At 38.5% G+C, this 16,766-nt stretch overlaps 3 protein-coding genes across 5 annotated transcripts; 2 read left to right on the top strand and 1 right to left on the bottom strand.

The window, feature by feature from the left end:
• The first annotated feature begins 245 nt into the window (after positions 1–245).
• LOC109608556 (glutamate receptor ionotropic, kainate 2) lies at positions 246–3,997 on the top strand. Its single transcript, XM_020025000.2, has 10 exons — positions 246–712; positions 770–1,467; positions 1,524–1,772; positions 1,825–2,043; positions 2,099–2,360; positions 2,416–2,692; positions 2,750–2,957; positions 3,023–3,245; positions 3,308–3,423; positions 3,478–3,997. Exons 1-10 carry the CDS (start codon positions 643–645, stop codon positions 3,934–3,936), a joined length of 2,781 nt encoding a protein of 926 aa, XP_019880559.2. The 5' UTR covers positions 246–642; the 3' UTR covers positions 3,937–3,997.
• Positions 3,998–4,864: 867 nt separating this feature from the next.
• On the top strand, positions 4,865–13,760 carry LOC109608596 (uncharacterized). Of its 3 annotated transcripts, XM_020025072.2 has the most exons (6): positions 4,865–5,016; positions 5,776–6,082; positions 7,058–7,249; positions 7,509–7,640; positions 7,982–9,129; positions 9,184–13,760. In XM_020025072.2, the coding sequence occupies exons 3-6, from the start codon at positions 7,064–7,066 to the stop codon at positions 10,466–10,468; spliced, it is 2,751 nt and encodes a 916-aa protein (XP_019880631.2). In that variant the 5' UTR covers positions 4,865–5,016; positions 5,776–6,082; positions 7,058–7,063; the 3' UTR covers positions 10,469–13,760. The 3 variants fall into 3 exon arrangements, with proteins under 3 accessions (XP_019880631.2, XP_019880632.2, XP_019880633.2); XM_020025073.2 differs by lacking the exon at positions 7,509–7,640; XM_020025074.2 differs by lacking the exons at positions 4,865–5,016; positions 5,776–6,082; positions 7,509–7,640 and adding an exon at positions 7,771–7,849 and having other exon boundaries at positions 7,117–7,249.
• Positions 13,761–14,351: 591 nt separating this feature from the next.
• LOC109607370 (INO80 complex subunit C) lies at positions 14,352–15,084 on the bottom strand. Its single transcript, XM_020023860.2, has one exon. It carries the CDS (start codon positions 15,025–15,027, stop codon positions 14,671–14,673), a length of 357 nt encoding a protein of 118 aa, XP_019879419.1. The 5' UTR covers positions 15,028–15,084; the 3' UTR covers positions 14,352–14,670.
• Positions 15,085–16,766: the final 1,682 nt, after the last annotated feature.

The following is a 16,766-nucleotide window of genomic DNA, read 5'->3' as shown; positions in this document are numbered from 1 at the left end:
CAGTAGGATTAAACCGTTTTCGATTGGTGTATATAACTGCTATGCTTGTTACAAAGTAACAATAAATTTAAAATTTACAATTATATTCATTTAATATAGAATAAATTGGATTTAGATTTATAATTAAATAAAATTTTAGAAGAAATAAAAACGATTTCATAAAATTTACCATTCATTTATCATAATTAATATTTTTATAGATATAATAGAATTTTGGTGATAATCTACATTCCTCCATTGTACGAACATAAAAATATCGATAAAAATAATTATTTAATTAAGAAAGAAAAATAGTGAATTAATGAAATTTATTATGCAGTTTTCAAACGAATGACTAATAATTGCTCATTGTAGGAAAAAAGCGGCGAGATAACAGACAGAATGGAGCTTTTAACAACAAAGATAATAAACCGAATGAAAAAAATGTATTTTAATAAAACATGTTTATGGACACAACAAAATTAATAAGCACCCAAAGACGAATGTGCTATAATTAGCAGATATTCGAGCATTTTAAAGTTAATATCTCGCCAAGTGCAATTTGCAGCACTCAAAAATAGATGCAGCAAATTAAATTAAAACTAGTCTACCTATTTACTATTTCGCATTATAAATTTTATTATCGAACGTTTATGACCCGTAATGTTTATCTACTCCGTTTTCATATTGTTTTTGTTGCTTCGCAATGCGGAACTGGACGAAATTTATATCGGTATGTGTTTGTTTATTCCCATTTTGATTAAATTGAACTTGGTTTTCGCAATTTCAGGCGCTATGTTTGGTGGTAAGGAAGACGACGAGATGGCTTTTAAATTTGCTATCGATAAAGTCAACAACAACTCTGAGAACATGATAATGTCGATTATAGAAAGTGAGGACTTTAAAGATGCAGAAGGCCCATACAAATCCATGTTGGCTTTATGCAACTTATTAAATTTAGGAGTTGTCTCAATGTTTGGTCCTTCAAATATGGACAACATAGACATAGTTCAGTCGATACTGGACGAAAAAGAAATACCGCACGTTTTGAACGTGAGAAATTACAGATCGTCCAGAGGTGGCACCATTTTAAACATGTACCCTCACCCACCCTTATTGTCAAAAGCTTATATCGACATTATTCGGGCTTTGGAGTGGAAGACTTACACAATTTTATATGAGGATGACGAAGGACTGACGAATCTATTCGAAGTACTTAAGGAGTCCGCTGCCAGAGGAATTTTAGTTAACGTCAAACAACTGGATAAAGATCAAAGTGGCAACTACAGACCCGTATTAAAAGAAGTGAAAGCGTCCGGCCAAACAGCTTATTTGCTAGACTGTCATATAGATCACTTGAAGGAGATTCTGTCCCAGATTCAGCAAGTTGGCCTTATAAACAGTGATTTTAAGTATTTCATCACAAATTTGGACGCCCACACCGAAGACCTGTCGGCTTTTCAATACGCTGAAGCCAACATAACGGGAGTAAGTAATGTTTATAGAAGAGAAAAGCAAAGTAATAGCATGCATCTTTATTTTAGATAAGGATAATAAATCCGGAAAGTACGAAGGTGCAAGAAATCAGCAAGGAATTGTACAAGGGCAGAGACGATGTGATGTTGCCTTATTGGCACCTTCGAACTGAAACCGCCATGATCATAGACGCAGTGAACATGTTGGCCAAAGCGTTCCAAGATGTAAACGCTCAACCATGGGTTAACCAAGGAAATCAGTGCAATGCCACGGACAGCTGGGAATTCGGTCACAGTGTTATCAATCTTATGAAAACTGTAAGTCATATTAAGTAATAACTTTTACGTTTGTTTATGGGTACCGTTACAGGGAACTTATCATGGTCTTACTGGCATGATAAATTTCAACCATGAAGGATTCAGAAGTGATTTCGAACTGGAGATATACGAGTTGATCCAAGGTGCAGCCCCAGTGATTGGCAGCTGGAATGCCTCCAGTGGCATCAATATAACTAGAAAGGGAGATACCCTTACAGAAGATGATGACAACAGCCTCCGCAACAAAACTTTCACAGTCATTACCGCATTGGTAGGTAAACATATCATATTAAAGAATAATTTGATTTATAAAAGTACCATTTCAGACTGAACCGTATGGAATGTTGAAAGTGACTCATGAAGTCTTGACGGGTAACGATCGATTTGAGGGTTTCGGCATTGAATTGATTCACGAACTGTCTCTAATGGAAGGTTTCAACTACACGTTTATCATAAGAGAGGACAAAAGTAACGACAAAATGCTACAGGACGTTAACAACCACGTGGCAGATTTAGCAATCGCAGACTTGACAATAACATCTTCAAGAGCGGGAGTGTGTGACTTTACCACCCCCTTCATGAATCTCGGTACTAGATTCAATTAATTAACAAACTAATAAATAATTTAACGCACAACTTTTAGGCATCAGCATATTATTTAGAAAGCCCAGTAAGGCTCCTCCAAGTTTCTTCTCGTTCGCCGATCCGTTTGCAATTGAAACTTGGATCGGATTGTCTTTAGCTTTCTTCGTTGTGACAATATCTCTGTACATCATGGGTCGTTTGTGCCCGGACGAATGGACCAATCCGTATCCGTGCATAGAAGAGCCGGAGTTTCTGGTGAATCAATGGAGCTTACTTAATTCCTTTTGGTTTTCTATTGGCGGTCTCATGCAACAGGGTTCAGAAATAGCTCCAATGTGTGTGGCAATAAAAAACAATGGAGTAAAAGAAGGTGATTGATTGCTTGTTTTTAGTGGTACTTCAACGAGGATTGCTGCGAGTGTGTGGTGGTTTTTTATTCTGATCATGGTATCTTCGTACACTGCAAATTTGGCAGCCTTTTTGGCAACAGAAAATCCCATTGAACTTTTCACAGACATATCTAGTTTGGTGGAAAACGCTCCGAAATATAAAATCAGATACGGCGCCAAAGCTGGAGGAGCCACGGAAACTTTCTTTAAAGTAATTCGTAAATAAATATCTTTATCGTTTCTTCACTTGCATGCATGTATGTGCGTTTTTCATAGGAATCCAGCAATCCGGTGTACAAAAAGGTGTACGATCATATGAAGTACAATCCGGAGGACATGCCGAAAGAAAACAGTGTGGGAGTGAAGCTGGCAGAGGATGAAAGATATGCTTTTTTTATGGAATCGACAAGCATTACGTATGTGACTCAGCGCAGTTGCGACCTCATGATGTACGGTAACTTGCTGGACGACAAAGGTTACGGAATAGCTATGAGAAAAAGTACTGAACCTGTGTTTGGCACCACACTACTAATAAGTTTTTATTAATTTAATCTTTTACAGATTCTCCATACAGACAGAAATTGACGACGGCAATTTTAAAATTGCAAGCGGGTGGTAACTTGGAGATATTGAAGAAAAAATGGTGGGAAGAGAGACGAGGAGGTGGTCAGTGTGACGTAAGATTAACATTTGAAATTTTCGAATTGATAAGCACTCGGTGTGTATTTTAGAACCAGGAGGAATCGTCCGACGCAACCCCTTTAGGCTTACAAAATGTCGAAGGTGTTTTCTGGGTCACCATTTACGGTGTGGTCCTCTCTATACTACTCGTACTAGCCGAACACATGCTGTATTTAATTCGAATCAGCAGACACGCTAAGAAACCGTTCAATGAAGTGTTCATGTTGGAACTGCGGTACTATATGAACTTTGACAGCAACGTTAAGCCGACAATCAGTACGCCGGAAGACTCCAAGGAAGGTTCGAAGGCGAAAGAAGGCTCGGAGGACGCAGAAGCAAACAAAAACGAAGAAAAGAAACGTGAGTCGAAACCGAGCAAGGAAAGTGGATCTAACATTACAATACCGTATGGTTTTAATATACCGAATATGGGAGGCGCGTCCCCCAAATCCAATAGTGGCAGCACCATTGGTCTATTGAAATCGAAGAAATCCAGCAACGGATCTTAATAGGTGCGATTCAGATTTGTGGTTTGTAGTGTAATTTATTGGTAATAAATTATTAAGTAGTTTTTTATGTTATTCCTGACTGAATTACATTTATGAAGCAAATTAGTAATAAAAAATAAAGTTGTATTATTGTTGTATTTGGAGTAACTCGAATGTGTGAAACCAAAATTCCCCTTTGTATATGGCATATAGATTATGAATCATAATTTATGATAAATTTATTTATCATAAATTATGATTCATAATTTATGATAAATAAATACAAAAGCAGGAATCTGCAACGTCCCGACAAGAATATTTCAACAGTTCAGTTTATTTACTTAAGATGGATGCACGAGTTTCGCAGAAATAATTTTTCAAATTTAATTAAATACAGACATTAATTTGAAGCAAACACAATAATTTCAATTAAAAATAAGTTAAAGTCTTATTAGAGATAAACATGAGTTTAATTATAAATACATTTAGACTGTAGAATATTATATTCATATTATTGAAATTATTCTTTTATATGATTCTGACAAATCACAACATTAATTGGTGCTATGAATACCTTTTATAAACATAATAGAATTTTGGTGATAATATTGTTGTATAGTTTTAGAAATGTATTTGGTGTAAAATATTTTTGTAAAATATCTTTTTATAAATATAATAGAATTTTGATAATAAAAATATTTTCCATAGTTTTAGAAATGTATTTAGAGTACAATATTCTTGTAAAAAGATAAAAGAAATTGATAGTTTGCGTCGTAAAATAATCATCAACTAAGAAAATAGAGTATTCTCTTGGGTATCATAATGATCACAATCAAATTTCGTGGAAACTTAAAATTTGTGATAAATTTAAAAATCGAACGAAAGTGGAGAAACGGCATCGAAAAGTCGATACTAGTGACGAGGGCGTTTGCGCATGTGCCGCGTGACGATTGTTGTCTCGCCGCGATCGCCGATCGGTTGCGCGTCGAGCGGGTTTCTTTCTGATTGGCACTGGCCGTTGTGCCTGTCTGCCATGTTTTGTTAAATTTCTGGGGTGTGTTTCGAGTTTCAATTGCACCGATTACGACCCCAGCACGAAAGGTAACGTCTCCATTTGATCGTACAGCGGCGGTGACAAATTTTGTGTGCAGGTGATTGATGTGCAGCAGTAAGTGGCGTTGTTTCGGTTACCCACGGGTGTGTTGTGCAACTGTGCAACTTTCAATGGCGCATTTCTCGCTACGTTCTGCGTTTTCCGCCGATCTCTTATTGTTCCCTTCCTTCCGACAGTTCGACGATGCTTCTTACGCGGCTGTTTCCGTGTCACGGCTCGTTTTAAATTCCAATTTCTGAATGTCACTGGCTATTTTTAAATGTTTGGCAGGCAAAATGGTTTCGTCGGAGCGTGACCTGCGTTTTCGTACGGACGTACCGACGTGTGTTTTTTTATCGCCAAACTTTTGTGTTGTTGGTTTTTGACCTTGCACAATACGCACAAGTAAGTGGTGGAGGACAAAGTACGTCGGAAGAATCGTCTCGAATTCGTGATAATAAATAAATAAATAAATGAAGGAAATTCCGAAGCGTCGAGACGACGAGACAATACGAAAATAGAAAACAGTCCGTTTGCACCATTGGCACACGGAGGCGTCTAAAATTGAATCGGCCAGGAAATGCACGCGTAAAAAAACGACATCTCGGCGCAAAGTCACGAGTTTCCACCCAAATTCGAATCATTGTTCGTTTGCCCTTGATACTATTTTTAATTTGCGGCGCACCGATGCATCGATGCACCGATGCGTTTGGCGCCAAACCTCCCGACGTCCATTCTTCCATTCTCTCATTCTGTTCCCGTTCCAGATCTACAATGGGGGGATCCAAGGAAGACCTACACCTATCTGAATAAACGAAGAAGCAACTAAGACATTTTATCAAGCCGCAACCTAACCTACGCAACCCCCAAAAGAATCAGGACTTGGAACAACAACAACAACAACAACTTGGAACAATGGATCTGTGTGGAATCAGTGCTCTGTAAACATGACTGGTACCCAAGTGTATCCAGTCCTAGTTTTTTGCACACAGCATCACTCGAGCAATCAAAACCAAACCTCACGTGAGCGGACACTCGGCTGTATGGCACAACCTCATTCCTATTTTTTATAAAGTAAGTACTGACCAAACCTTAAATTGATAACAACTGTTTGTTCTAATCATCTGACTGTACTGCTATATAATAAGTGAAGGTCGTCCAAAACATAATATTTATTCATTTCGTTTTTTTTATCAGTAGAGGAAAATAAGGGAGACAAAGGAATGTTGTTTTTGTTGATGGTCTATTTAAATTTGTTGTTTAATCGTTAAATCGACATTAGGCGTTTAATGTAAATTTTGTAACGATGTTTTCGACAAACAAACAGTTACTTAGTGTAGTTTTAATTGCCCAATTCTCGGAATATTCTTCGTAATGTCACTTGCCCACCACGTGTAATAATATTGCTCCGTTTTCCCGCCATGCTGTCCGGTTTTCCCGAGTGGATTTTGACCTGGAGTTACCCAAACGTGGGTAGACAAAAGGTTTTTGGACAGTTTTGTACCTGGCGACCGGCTGTTTATTGTTATTTCGAAGAAGAAAGGTGGTGGGACTGTGGCGCCAATTCGCATATTGTTGTTCAGTTTGGTAATTCAAAAGGGAGCAGTTTGTGTTTGAGACGACACACAGTACACACTGTATACACGGTGGTGTTGATGTTGCTGATGGAGCCGGCCTAAACGGATCGATCAGCGATTGTTACGTGGAATTATTCGGGGCAGTCGGATCGATGCGGTTGAACCCGAAACAGAAGTAGGTCGCCTAATTAACAATTCCCGATGGCGGTGAAGTATACCGTGTTGAATCGAAAAAGTATTGTCGTGCGGTGATTGAAACAATGAATCGTGTCGCGCCTAAAAATAAACCCGAGTCGACGGATGCGTCGAAAATAGACGACGACGTCGACGACTTGTGAATTGCGGCATCTCACAATTGACAGCTTTAAGCAAACTTAATTTTTTACATCGAAAATATCAAAGATAATTATTTGAAATATTTTTCCAGTTTTAGTAATAACATGAAAGAAAATAAATTTGTTTTGTGTTGCAGCATATTATGAAGTACCCTGGTCTGGTGTCCATGCCCTCGGCAGTTTCGAATTGGCTGGAGGAACAATTGGAGGCCCGCGGCATCGACGCCGTTCTCTACACGCGTTACGTCCTCAGTCTTCTGCACACTCACACCCTCGACGTCATCTGTCCCGATGAGGACGACTACTACCACTCGAAATCTTTGAGCAAGGTAACTAACCATTGTTAAATTGTGGCATTCCTTCTTCTTTCTATCGCGTTCCTTCTTCGTCCGACAAAACTGCTAATTAATCTAAGTAAGTATCGCTGCCAAATTCACGAATTCAATTCGCCAAAACTCGAAACCGCTCGAACAACATTGTCCTGGAACATTTGAATTTGGGAGAGAGAAAAAAAATGTAGGAGACTCGGAATCGGAGACTGAACTGAACGACTGAACACAACAAGTGAGTTTTTGTTTTGTTAATTAGGTGACGGCGACGGCGGGAGGCCGGAGACGACTGCGTCGCTCTACCGAATGGTGGCGTCGTGACGCCCATCACGACGCTGAACAGCTGAAACGTTCGGCTGCGGTCGAATGTCTCATGTCGGCATCCGATCAGGTATTACACCTTCCTCTCTAGGTTCTATTTGTCACGTGTCACGCGTCCACGCCCACTTTTTTACGCTTTTGTTTTTGCCAAACTGCAACCACTAGTTTTTTTGACACGTTTCTTCTTTCTTTCTACCTAGATGGAGTGTTGAGTCGTCGACTGACCGACTGTCCATTTGTGGTAGTGATCTTTTAAATTTTCTCACATGTTAAACAATGGTGAGTTGGTGTTTGTGGTTTTTGTGCGCTTCACACCGTTCGTCGCTTTATATTTATTCGTTTCGCTCGCGAAAGGCTTCCGACCCGACCATCCAATTATCCTCCATGTAATCGTAATCTGTAACGTTTCAGAATTGTGAAATAGAGTCTCTGGTCGACGAATTGTGCGAAAAATTGAAAGAAATCAAGGGCGAGCAGCAGCAGCAGGAGCAGCAGGAAGAGAACAAGAGAAGAGAAGTGGAACAGACGCCAGTGTCGCCGAAGGAACAGGCGGAAAAGTATTACGCCGCGTTCCCGCCGCTGCGCCGCGACCAATCCGCCGCCCCCAATTCGCCCTCCAAATTAATCGCACTCATACCCAAGTGGATACCGTCGCCCAAGAAGAAACAGTCGCCGTCTGGTGCCAGGAAACCGGCTCAGTCCCATCCCACCACCAACAGTCGGTCCGGAATCGGTGCCAAATTCCAACATCAGCAACACCAGCACCACCACACCTACCACACCACTCCGAAATCCTCGAGGAGCAATTCCGACGGACAAAACATGAAATCGCGTTGCGGCAACGTCAAGCAGCGCCACCACGGCTACTTGCCGCGTTCGAAGCGCGACTCCGGTTCGTACGGACGCGCCAACGGATCTTGGGACAGAGCCGCCATTTTTGGCGGTTGCTCTTCCACTCCCGGACGCAAGGACAAAAAAGAACAACAGCAAACGGCCTTCGGAAGTGACGACCAATGCTTGAGCGAACACGAAATGCCGCCGCACCATCACCACGACGAAGAAATGAACATGTATGACGACCTACCGGTTAACATCAGGGAGTTGCTGGACTCGCCGACGCCGCCCGATCACTTCGAACGGGTGGACAGCGTCGAAATGATGAACCTGGCCAACTTGCAACAGGACCGAAAGGGCAACGGCAGCAAGCCCAACTTCATCTCGTGCAACATCATCAGCTCGATCTGGTCGCAGGACGAGACGCAGCGCATGGACGATGAGTCGACGATGAATTTGGAGAATTGCTTCAACTCGGTGCTGGATCGCGACTTTGGTTGCATAAGTATTGCGACTCCGCAACAGAAGCCCGCTTGGCCGGCGTCCATTCAAAACGAGGCCAATTCTCTGTTCGAAGCGATGAGGGGGATGAAGGACGATCTAGTTGATGCCTCGTTCATGGATGGATTTCACAGTTTGCCGTCGGTGTGGTCCTCCCCCAATGGACATAAAGACTCTTCGTTCGTTCAGCCGGAATGTTTCGAAAATGAACATCTACTCAATCGGTAAGTCTTTATTAATTATCGTTGATTATTTATTCATTGTTGGGTGTTTTACAGTGTGGCCGTCAGTCTGATGGAAATCAATCACAACAAGGAGAAGAGCAGTTTCGCTGAAGTCATACCGGGGGCAAGTAATAGTAAGATCATTGGCAATGGCAACAGGAAGAAGGATCTGACCAAAGCACAGGCTCCTTTTAATCCCTTCGGTTTTTCATTTAGTACTAAACGCACTGGGTATTCTAACAATATTAGCAACAACAACAACAACAACACCATTGAAAAGGAAGATTTGCTGACATCCGAGAAAACTCATTTTCGACCTATAAATGAAAGCAGCGAAACTGCGATTAAAGGAGTACAACGAGGTGATTATGCGGACGGAGCAACATTTTACATCTCAAACAAGTTGGATAAGGTGAACTACAAACGAAGCGACAGCGGCTCTTTGTATCTGGAAATGGAGAACGGTCAAATGAAGCAATATTGGGAGTATCGTTTGGAAGAGGATGGATCGATGATGTCTTCGACTACGCCCCGTCGTCAGAACGAAGACGAGTTTGTGGTAAAATTCAGCGTTTGTCAGAACAACGTGGCGTGCCAAACCGACGACATCGACGACATCATCCCCTATGGCATAGAAAATGATACCACTGTGAGCGGGATGGAGTTGTCCGCGTCCGAAAACGACGAGTACAAATTAGGGCAGCTGTCTTCCGACGAGGAATCCAACAAATTTTTGCGTTCGTTAATGGGAACGGACGTGCAGGAGATGGCCGATTTGGAGAAAAGCGAGACGCGATCGGAGAGCACCACCATGGCCGAAATCAGTTGGCGTTACGAAAACAAATCGTGCGACAACTGCAACAATAATTCGCTGCAGTGGAGTGCCGAGTGGCCCAGAGACGTCCACAACGGTTCGGAATGGGATAGCGTGGCTCTCCGTAACATTTGGCTGGGCGGTGGTGGGGACGGCGACACGGCAGACACGTGCGAAGCGTGCACACAAAACCAGAAAGGCGACCGACCGCCGCCGGCCGACCCCACATCCAACGCCCAACTGCGCGAGGACATTCTGCTGGACGGCGAGCAACTGCTCTCCGATTTGAGCACCACCTTACAACAAAATTATCGGGAAGACTTGCCTCTATTCACCCACGACTATTTCGTTCCGAAGGAACGTAAGCGACGCCACTCCTACATCAGCGGTGACTTGGGAGGCGGCGCCAATGCTATAACGACGCCCGCTCCCAGCCGCGGCTCCTGGAGCTTCGCCTCGCGTCTCGAAGAGGACTGTCTCATCCAGATGTCCACCATTCCGACGCTGCGTTCTGTAACGCTCTAGAAAACCACCCCCCCCCCCCCCCGAACGCCGGACCGACCGATAGAAAGAATGGAATAAATGTGGGAGACAAATAAAAGGTGAGACGTGGACGATGGGAGAGCCGCCTCCTCGGATCAGTCGACGACCACCCGAACGAAGCGAGGGACTCGTCGTCGACCCCAAACACGAAAACTGCCATATTAATTTCAGCGCAGGTTTGCCAACGAGCAACACATGAGGACAAAGGCCGCTTCTCACCTACCGTCGCCTCTCCGAAATCTCCCGATTCGATCCGGTTCGTTCCTCCCCCCTCCAAAAAAAAAGTTTAGTTTAATTTTGAGTCGGTCGAACTCACCATCATCCCTCCGGGCCGCAAGTCAGCACGTGAATGTTGCATTTTTTATACACGCATCGCATCAGTTGGTGGCTGGCTGGTGGCTGGAGACGCGTGAAGCGTTGAATTCGACCGACTCGCCGCTAGGAAAAGAGTCGGGACAGATTGACGTCACCACGTCGCAACGGTGAGTATTGGTTTGTCCCGTTTTGTTTGTATGTGCATATACTATATTTATCACATTAAGTGTACATAGGATATGCGAAAATGGCTCAGTTATTATTATATTCTCATCATTACATTTCTCGGTTCAATGGAAAAACGTTTTTCCTGTGCTATATCCAAATTCGATTCAGTTTTCCATGCTTTCACATCAGAAGAGTGTCTTATATACATAAAATAGGTGTTAAACGTTTTTAAATTGGACGTGGACCGCTTCATTATATTCTATCTAATTAATTATTCTTTTTGTTTTGTTTGTATATATAAATATATATAAGTATATGAAAGAAATAGTGTTACATGTAAAAAAGTAAAAGGAGAAACGGTCACTGTCGTCACTGTCACCACTGTTTTCGTTAGTTTCATCCGCGAAATTTTTGATGTTGTAATTTACTGTCGTTGATTCTGGAACATGCGAACCAAAATTAGTGAACGCATGTTCCGTGGTGCACCCCGGTCAAAATACGTCCGAACGTTTCGTTTCTTATTTTCATTTTATTGTTGGTAAAAGTCGTATAAAAAACGGCACCGGGGTACCAATTCGATTGTTGTTGATTTTATTTTATAATTTTATATTGGTTAATTTCTATTTTGAATTTTTTGTTAACGCGGAACAAACGCATCGATCCGTCAAACAAACACTTACACACTGTTTAAAAGTTTAAGTATACACACACACATTAAACACACAGAAACACTCACGATACAACACCCAACGATCCAATAAAAAACCACACAAAATTCGAGTGATGATTGATGTTGTAGAGCAGTAGAACACGATTCCGTTCCTGAAACAGGGAAGGGAAGGAAAGTACGTATAGTTTGGCGGATCACTACTCAAAATGAATGATAATACACTTTTCGTGTCTACCGTTAGTTTTGTTTTTTCCTACCAGAGAAACCAGAAGTTGTGTGTATCTTATGTATAATAGGCGGGGCGTTAAACTTTCTGCGTTGTCTTCGAACGGACGAAGAGTTACCATCGAAAATTGTCCTTCGATTCGCCCCTCACCTCTTAGTTCGTTAATATATCTTTTACATATTGGAAATGGGTACTGTTGTACTGGTTTATTATCGTTTAGTTTTATAGTTGTTTATATTTCATTTTTGTTTGTGTTGCGTAGCCGAGGAGACACCTGCATTGCACCACCACACCAGCGCACCAACTTACCACCTCAGCATTCTCCTGCTCCTCTGCTCTTCTGCCCTTCCAGCCCTTCTGGTCTTGTTCCAACGACTAAACTGATCATCAATTTGTTGCGTAAAACAACTCCTAAATCACACTCTGGGATGTTGGTTGCCTGTGTGGGTGGTGCAACGCAGGTTCCGGCCGTGAACCAATGTAATTAGGTACGAATGTAAGATAATATTGATTTATCATATGCAAGAAAAGAAAGTAAAGAAAAAAGCAAAAAAATTCAAGTTCATTTGATATAGATTAGCTTTGTGTTTTACACTTACTAAATAACAACGTCGGTGTTTTTCATACCGATTGCTGGCTGGACTTAAAGCTGGCAATTTCCAAAAAATACCCCCGAAAAATAAATATCACTAGTCGTCATATCGTGTGGAATTTTCAATTTTTGATTAGCTTCTTTCATGGCGTGTAAATAAAAAACAGTTTTGTTTTATTTTTGAGATGGAGATTTAATCGGGCGCGAATTGGATGAGTGCGAAACGGAATGAATGTCATGGAACAGTAGGATGGTGGTTTAAAATAATCAAAAAATAAAAACGAAAAGAAAAAAATGTGCTAGCCATAATTGTTTAGGTGGACATGACGCATTCACGCACGCACCGTGCACGTACAAGTGCTGCGTGTACATGTGGTGCGATGCCGTCGAATGGCTCCGACCGATCGATCCAATCATCCCGTTTTTTAGTTGTCCGGTCGGAGAGTCGATTTCGAGTGAGCATTAGTGATTGGTAAATAATCGGCTTTTTCCTCTTCTCTCCCCCACACCACACCACACCATATTAATTAAATGTCGTCGTCGATGTCGCTGTGGCATGTGCATATTCTCCCACATTCTAATTGTATCCCCCTATCCAAAGTCATTCACCGAAATCCTGCCAATCACTGTATGCCTATATTACTACAATACAATTTAGATATCGTAGAGAGTAATGTTTTATTTTAGTGCCTATTCAAATACATACATATATATAAATATATATAATATATAGTATAATTTGACCTTTTGCCTTAAAAATAAATGAAACAAGGACATCTACATGTAATCACTCGAGTTGTATGTTGTTTCTAGTATAAAATTGTGAATCAGTTATTCGAAAACGAAAATGCTAATAAAAATAAAAAACAATAACAAATAATAAAATAAATAATTATAAAAGCAGATTGATTAGCTTCCTTTGTAGATAGTGTTCATTTATTGCCAGGAAAGTGTAACGTTTCATTTTTACTCTTCATCTGATTGATATAGGTACATACTTGTAATTGTGTATTTTTAAACGATGATTTATCATCCTAAGTTTTGCCCATCGAATCATCTACACTATTAACAAAAGAAAAACATTGAAAAAAGAAACATAATGTATATTTAAAAAGAATTTTAGTACTTGCTTCCATTATTATATATTAATATTTTTGATGATTTTCTATCGTTTGGTAATTACTAAAATTCAGCACCACTAACTGATATGACAATGTCGTAGTTTCTATCTACATGTTTGTATTATGAATATTGTTCATTTGTAAAATACAGAAGAAAGTAAAATAAAGCAAGTACAAAACCAGATCTGTGTTTTGTTAACATATTTTTTCTTGCGATTTTTTCTTTCACCAGACAGACTGAGACTGTCATCACCCATATACAAATAAATTTTGAAGCTGGTTGTTGTAACCAAACTGACAAATAACGAAAAACCCAAACTTATTTTATACTTCCTTTAATTGTAATAGTTTTAATGTTAAGTATTGCAAACAGATTTATATTAACACACTATAAGCGGGTCGGGTAAAAATACCCGTCTCGAGAACTGTTGATTGTTAGCTGGTCGGGTAATTTTTACCTTTTTGAATGTACTTTAAAAGCGGGGTGAGATAATTTTACTCTATTGGTTTACATACGGGACTGAAAGAATTATCTCGTATTTTTTGTTATAATTCAACAACTTAGTTTGGATCATTTTGCTACCCGCCTATAGTGTGTTAATTGGAATATTGTAAGGGTTTATGATCAGGAACATCAAGTAAAGGTCATAAACCTAAATGTGATTAGGTACTAGAAAAACCAGTCTTTACAAAGAGCAACACTTTCACAACAGTCTCCAGTCTTCATTCCATATATTTAATACTACTTAATATTTAATAAAGAAAAGGACAAGTAAATGAAACAAGTTTAATTTTACTCAACGATACAACAACATACATTTTGGTGGTAACTACTACATTTGGTGGCAGCAAAAGGGCTAACTACTACATGGTTAGTATACAGCTACATTTTACAGAATTTAAAAGGTGTCAAAATATCACACATTTTGCGATTCTAGGAGCAACAATAAATAACAAATAAATTAACTTAAAAGATTAAAAACAAACTAATTATAAGTTTTATTTTTCTAATTGAACTAGTTTTATTAATAAGATTTTGTATAATTTGATAAATAAAACACATAAATACAAATACTTAAGTAAATCACAAGACTATCCAACAATACTTGTAGCACCCCGTAGTGCCAAATACCCAGCAGTTATATCCATTGGTAGGTCAGTTAAAGTTGCATACTCTTCTTTGTTGGCGAATCGTAATCTCGTCTGTGGATCGGTGTAAGGTGCAGGTAAACCAGACAAATCCGAAAATTTTTGGGCAGGTTTAAAGGAAGGTGGTGCGTTAATTGAACCATAATGAACTGTCCCTTCAGGCCATGTTAGAGCTTTCTCTGATGCAATGATTTGCTTTAGAGACTTCCAGGTCCGTTTCTTTCCACCAGTTTTTGCTTGTTGAAACGAATTGGCTTTGAATATTGGTTTTGGTTCGACTTTAACCTCTTCACTGCTCATTTTGTTTGTAAATAGACAATCTCACAAATGTGGGGTTAGGATCACTTATCATTTGCAGTTTCCTTCCTAATCAACTAAATATTGACACTTTAGGTTTTCCAACATTTGATTTGATCTTAATTTTTAACTGTAATTATTTCAAACTTTGATATTGTACCAGTTCAGAATTATTTAAATTCAAATTACCTAGTTTTTAATGCTCTTTTGCCAAAAGTACTACATAATATTTTTAATTTTTAAATTATTAATAGTTTTATAATATTATCATAATTATTACATTATTTATATATTCAAATATCTAAGTGAGATGATTGGCTGCTGGATTTTTAAATAAGTAGTCATAAAAGTAAATCAGTTTATTAGTTTATCCAAATAAAGAAGAAAATATGTAAGTTCCAATATTGCTATTATATTAAACATTAAAGTAATTAATTTAATTAAAATTATTAATTTGAATGAATTTGTATTTACACATTTTTTAATCATTTAAATACGAATTCAAATGTATTGCATTTCGATTGAAAACAAATGAAATTGGCAAGGAATTACATAAATCCCGATGTTGACTAATGACACGCGAGGGGTGAATCGTGGTGAGCAGTGTGGCCATTCAGCAAACCGGGTTTTTCGGGTCTAAGACGATTTTGGAGTGTTCGTTTTCGTTCATCACGTTCGGTTTCCGAATCGAAACGCGACTGCCGTGGATACGCATGCTGTTTTTAGTAATAGTTTTTTCCAATTTTATATTTACCTGCAAAGCGTTTTAAATAAGATTTGCGATCGGCATTAATTGACGACCTTGCATTATTAGAATAAAATTTTGGAGTCGGTGTGAATATAGTACATTTTTGTTTCAATATAATTATGAAATTAATAATATAACTACAATTATAAAATAAACAATGACAATAATGTAATAAACAATCAATATTTATTTATGGTTAAATTAATTGTAAAAATATATTATATAATTATTAAAATAATCTTATACAATAAAATAATTCTGAGAGAAATACTATGATTTTGATTTCAAACACAAATGTGTTAATTAACTACCCGTTTTGTTAATATTAATATTGTTCACCGTACAAATTGTTCATTAAATTCTAAATTATTTAATACAAATGTATATTTAATATAACTATTAAAAATAATTATATAGTAGGAACATTATTGAAGATATCATATTATTCGGTTTTAGGACTATAAAAGAGGACAAACATTTATTTTAAGTGTGGAAAATAATATTCAATTATAAAATTACTGATAAATCTTAAACATTGGTACTTTTTAGAATAAATTTGATATAGATTTAATTAATTCCACGAGTCGTTCAATAATAATCATAATAACAATTTAGTTCAGATTAATGAAAACCAAAAGAGAAATTTTCTTTTATATTTGAAGAACTTCAAATTATTTACTGAATTATTAAGTTTGTTTAATTGAACTGATTTCAAATGTTAATATTAAAAAAATATGTTGATTAAAAATATATGTTGTATTTAATTTAAATATTAAACGAAAACTTTAAATTATTTTGAACCATACAATATAATTAAATATAATTATTTGACTTTTTTAATAAAGAATCATTTTATAACTTGAAATAATTTACTTTTATTATAGTGGAAATGGAATACATAAAGATAAAATTATAATATTTATAATATTTTATTTTACCGATGGAATATTCCCCGTATAGCCCTTAATTTAGCAAGCTTTTAAACACTTGTTTT

This window comes from Aethina tumida, chromosome 3 (assembly GCF_024364675.1).
Source record: "Aethina tumida isolate Nest 87 chromosome 3, icAetTumi1.1, whole genome shotgun sequence".
Taxonomy (NCBI): domain Eukaryota; kingdom Metazoa; phylum Arthropoda; class Insecta; order Coleoptera; family Nitidulidae; genus Aethina; species Aethina tumida.
This window is presented reverse-complemented; position numbering and strand designations above follow the sequence as displayed.

What these genes read in the sequence shown, in the direction of transcription:
- LOC109608596 (XM_020025072.2), top strand. Translation starts at nt 7,064, where the DNA reads ATGAAGTACCCTGGTCTGGTGTCCATGCCCTCGGCAGTTTCGAATTGG. An exon ending in ACTCGAAATCTTTGAGCAAG is followed by an intron (nt 7,250 to 7,508) that starts GTAACTAACCAT and finishes TTTGTTAATTAG; the next exon opens with GTGACGGCGACGGCGGGAGG. An exon ending in AATGAACATCTACTCAATCG is followed by an intron (nt 9,130 to 9,183) that starts GTAAGTCTTTAT and finishes GGTGTTTTACAG; the next exon opens with TGTGGCCGTCAGTCTGATGG.
- LOC109608556 (XM_020025000.2), top strand. Translation starts at nt 643, where the DNA reads ATGTTTATCTACTCCGTTTTCATATTGTTTTTGTTGCTTCGCAATGCG. An exon ending in ACTGGACGAAATTTATATCG is followed by an intron (nt 713 to 769) that starts GTATGTGTTTGT and finishes TCGCAATTTCAG; the next exon opens with GCGCTATGTTTGGTGGTAAG. An exon ending in GGTTCAGAAATAGCTCCAAT is followed by an intron (nt 2,693 to 2,749) that starts GTGTGTGGCAAT and finishes GCTTGTTTTTAG; the next exon opens with TGGTACTTCAACGAGGATTG.
- LOC109607370 (XM_020023860.2), bottom strand. Translation starts at nt 15,027, where the DNA reads ATGAGCAGTGAAGAGGTTAAAGTCGAACCAAAACCAATATTCAAAGCC.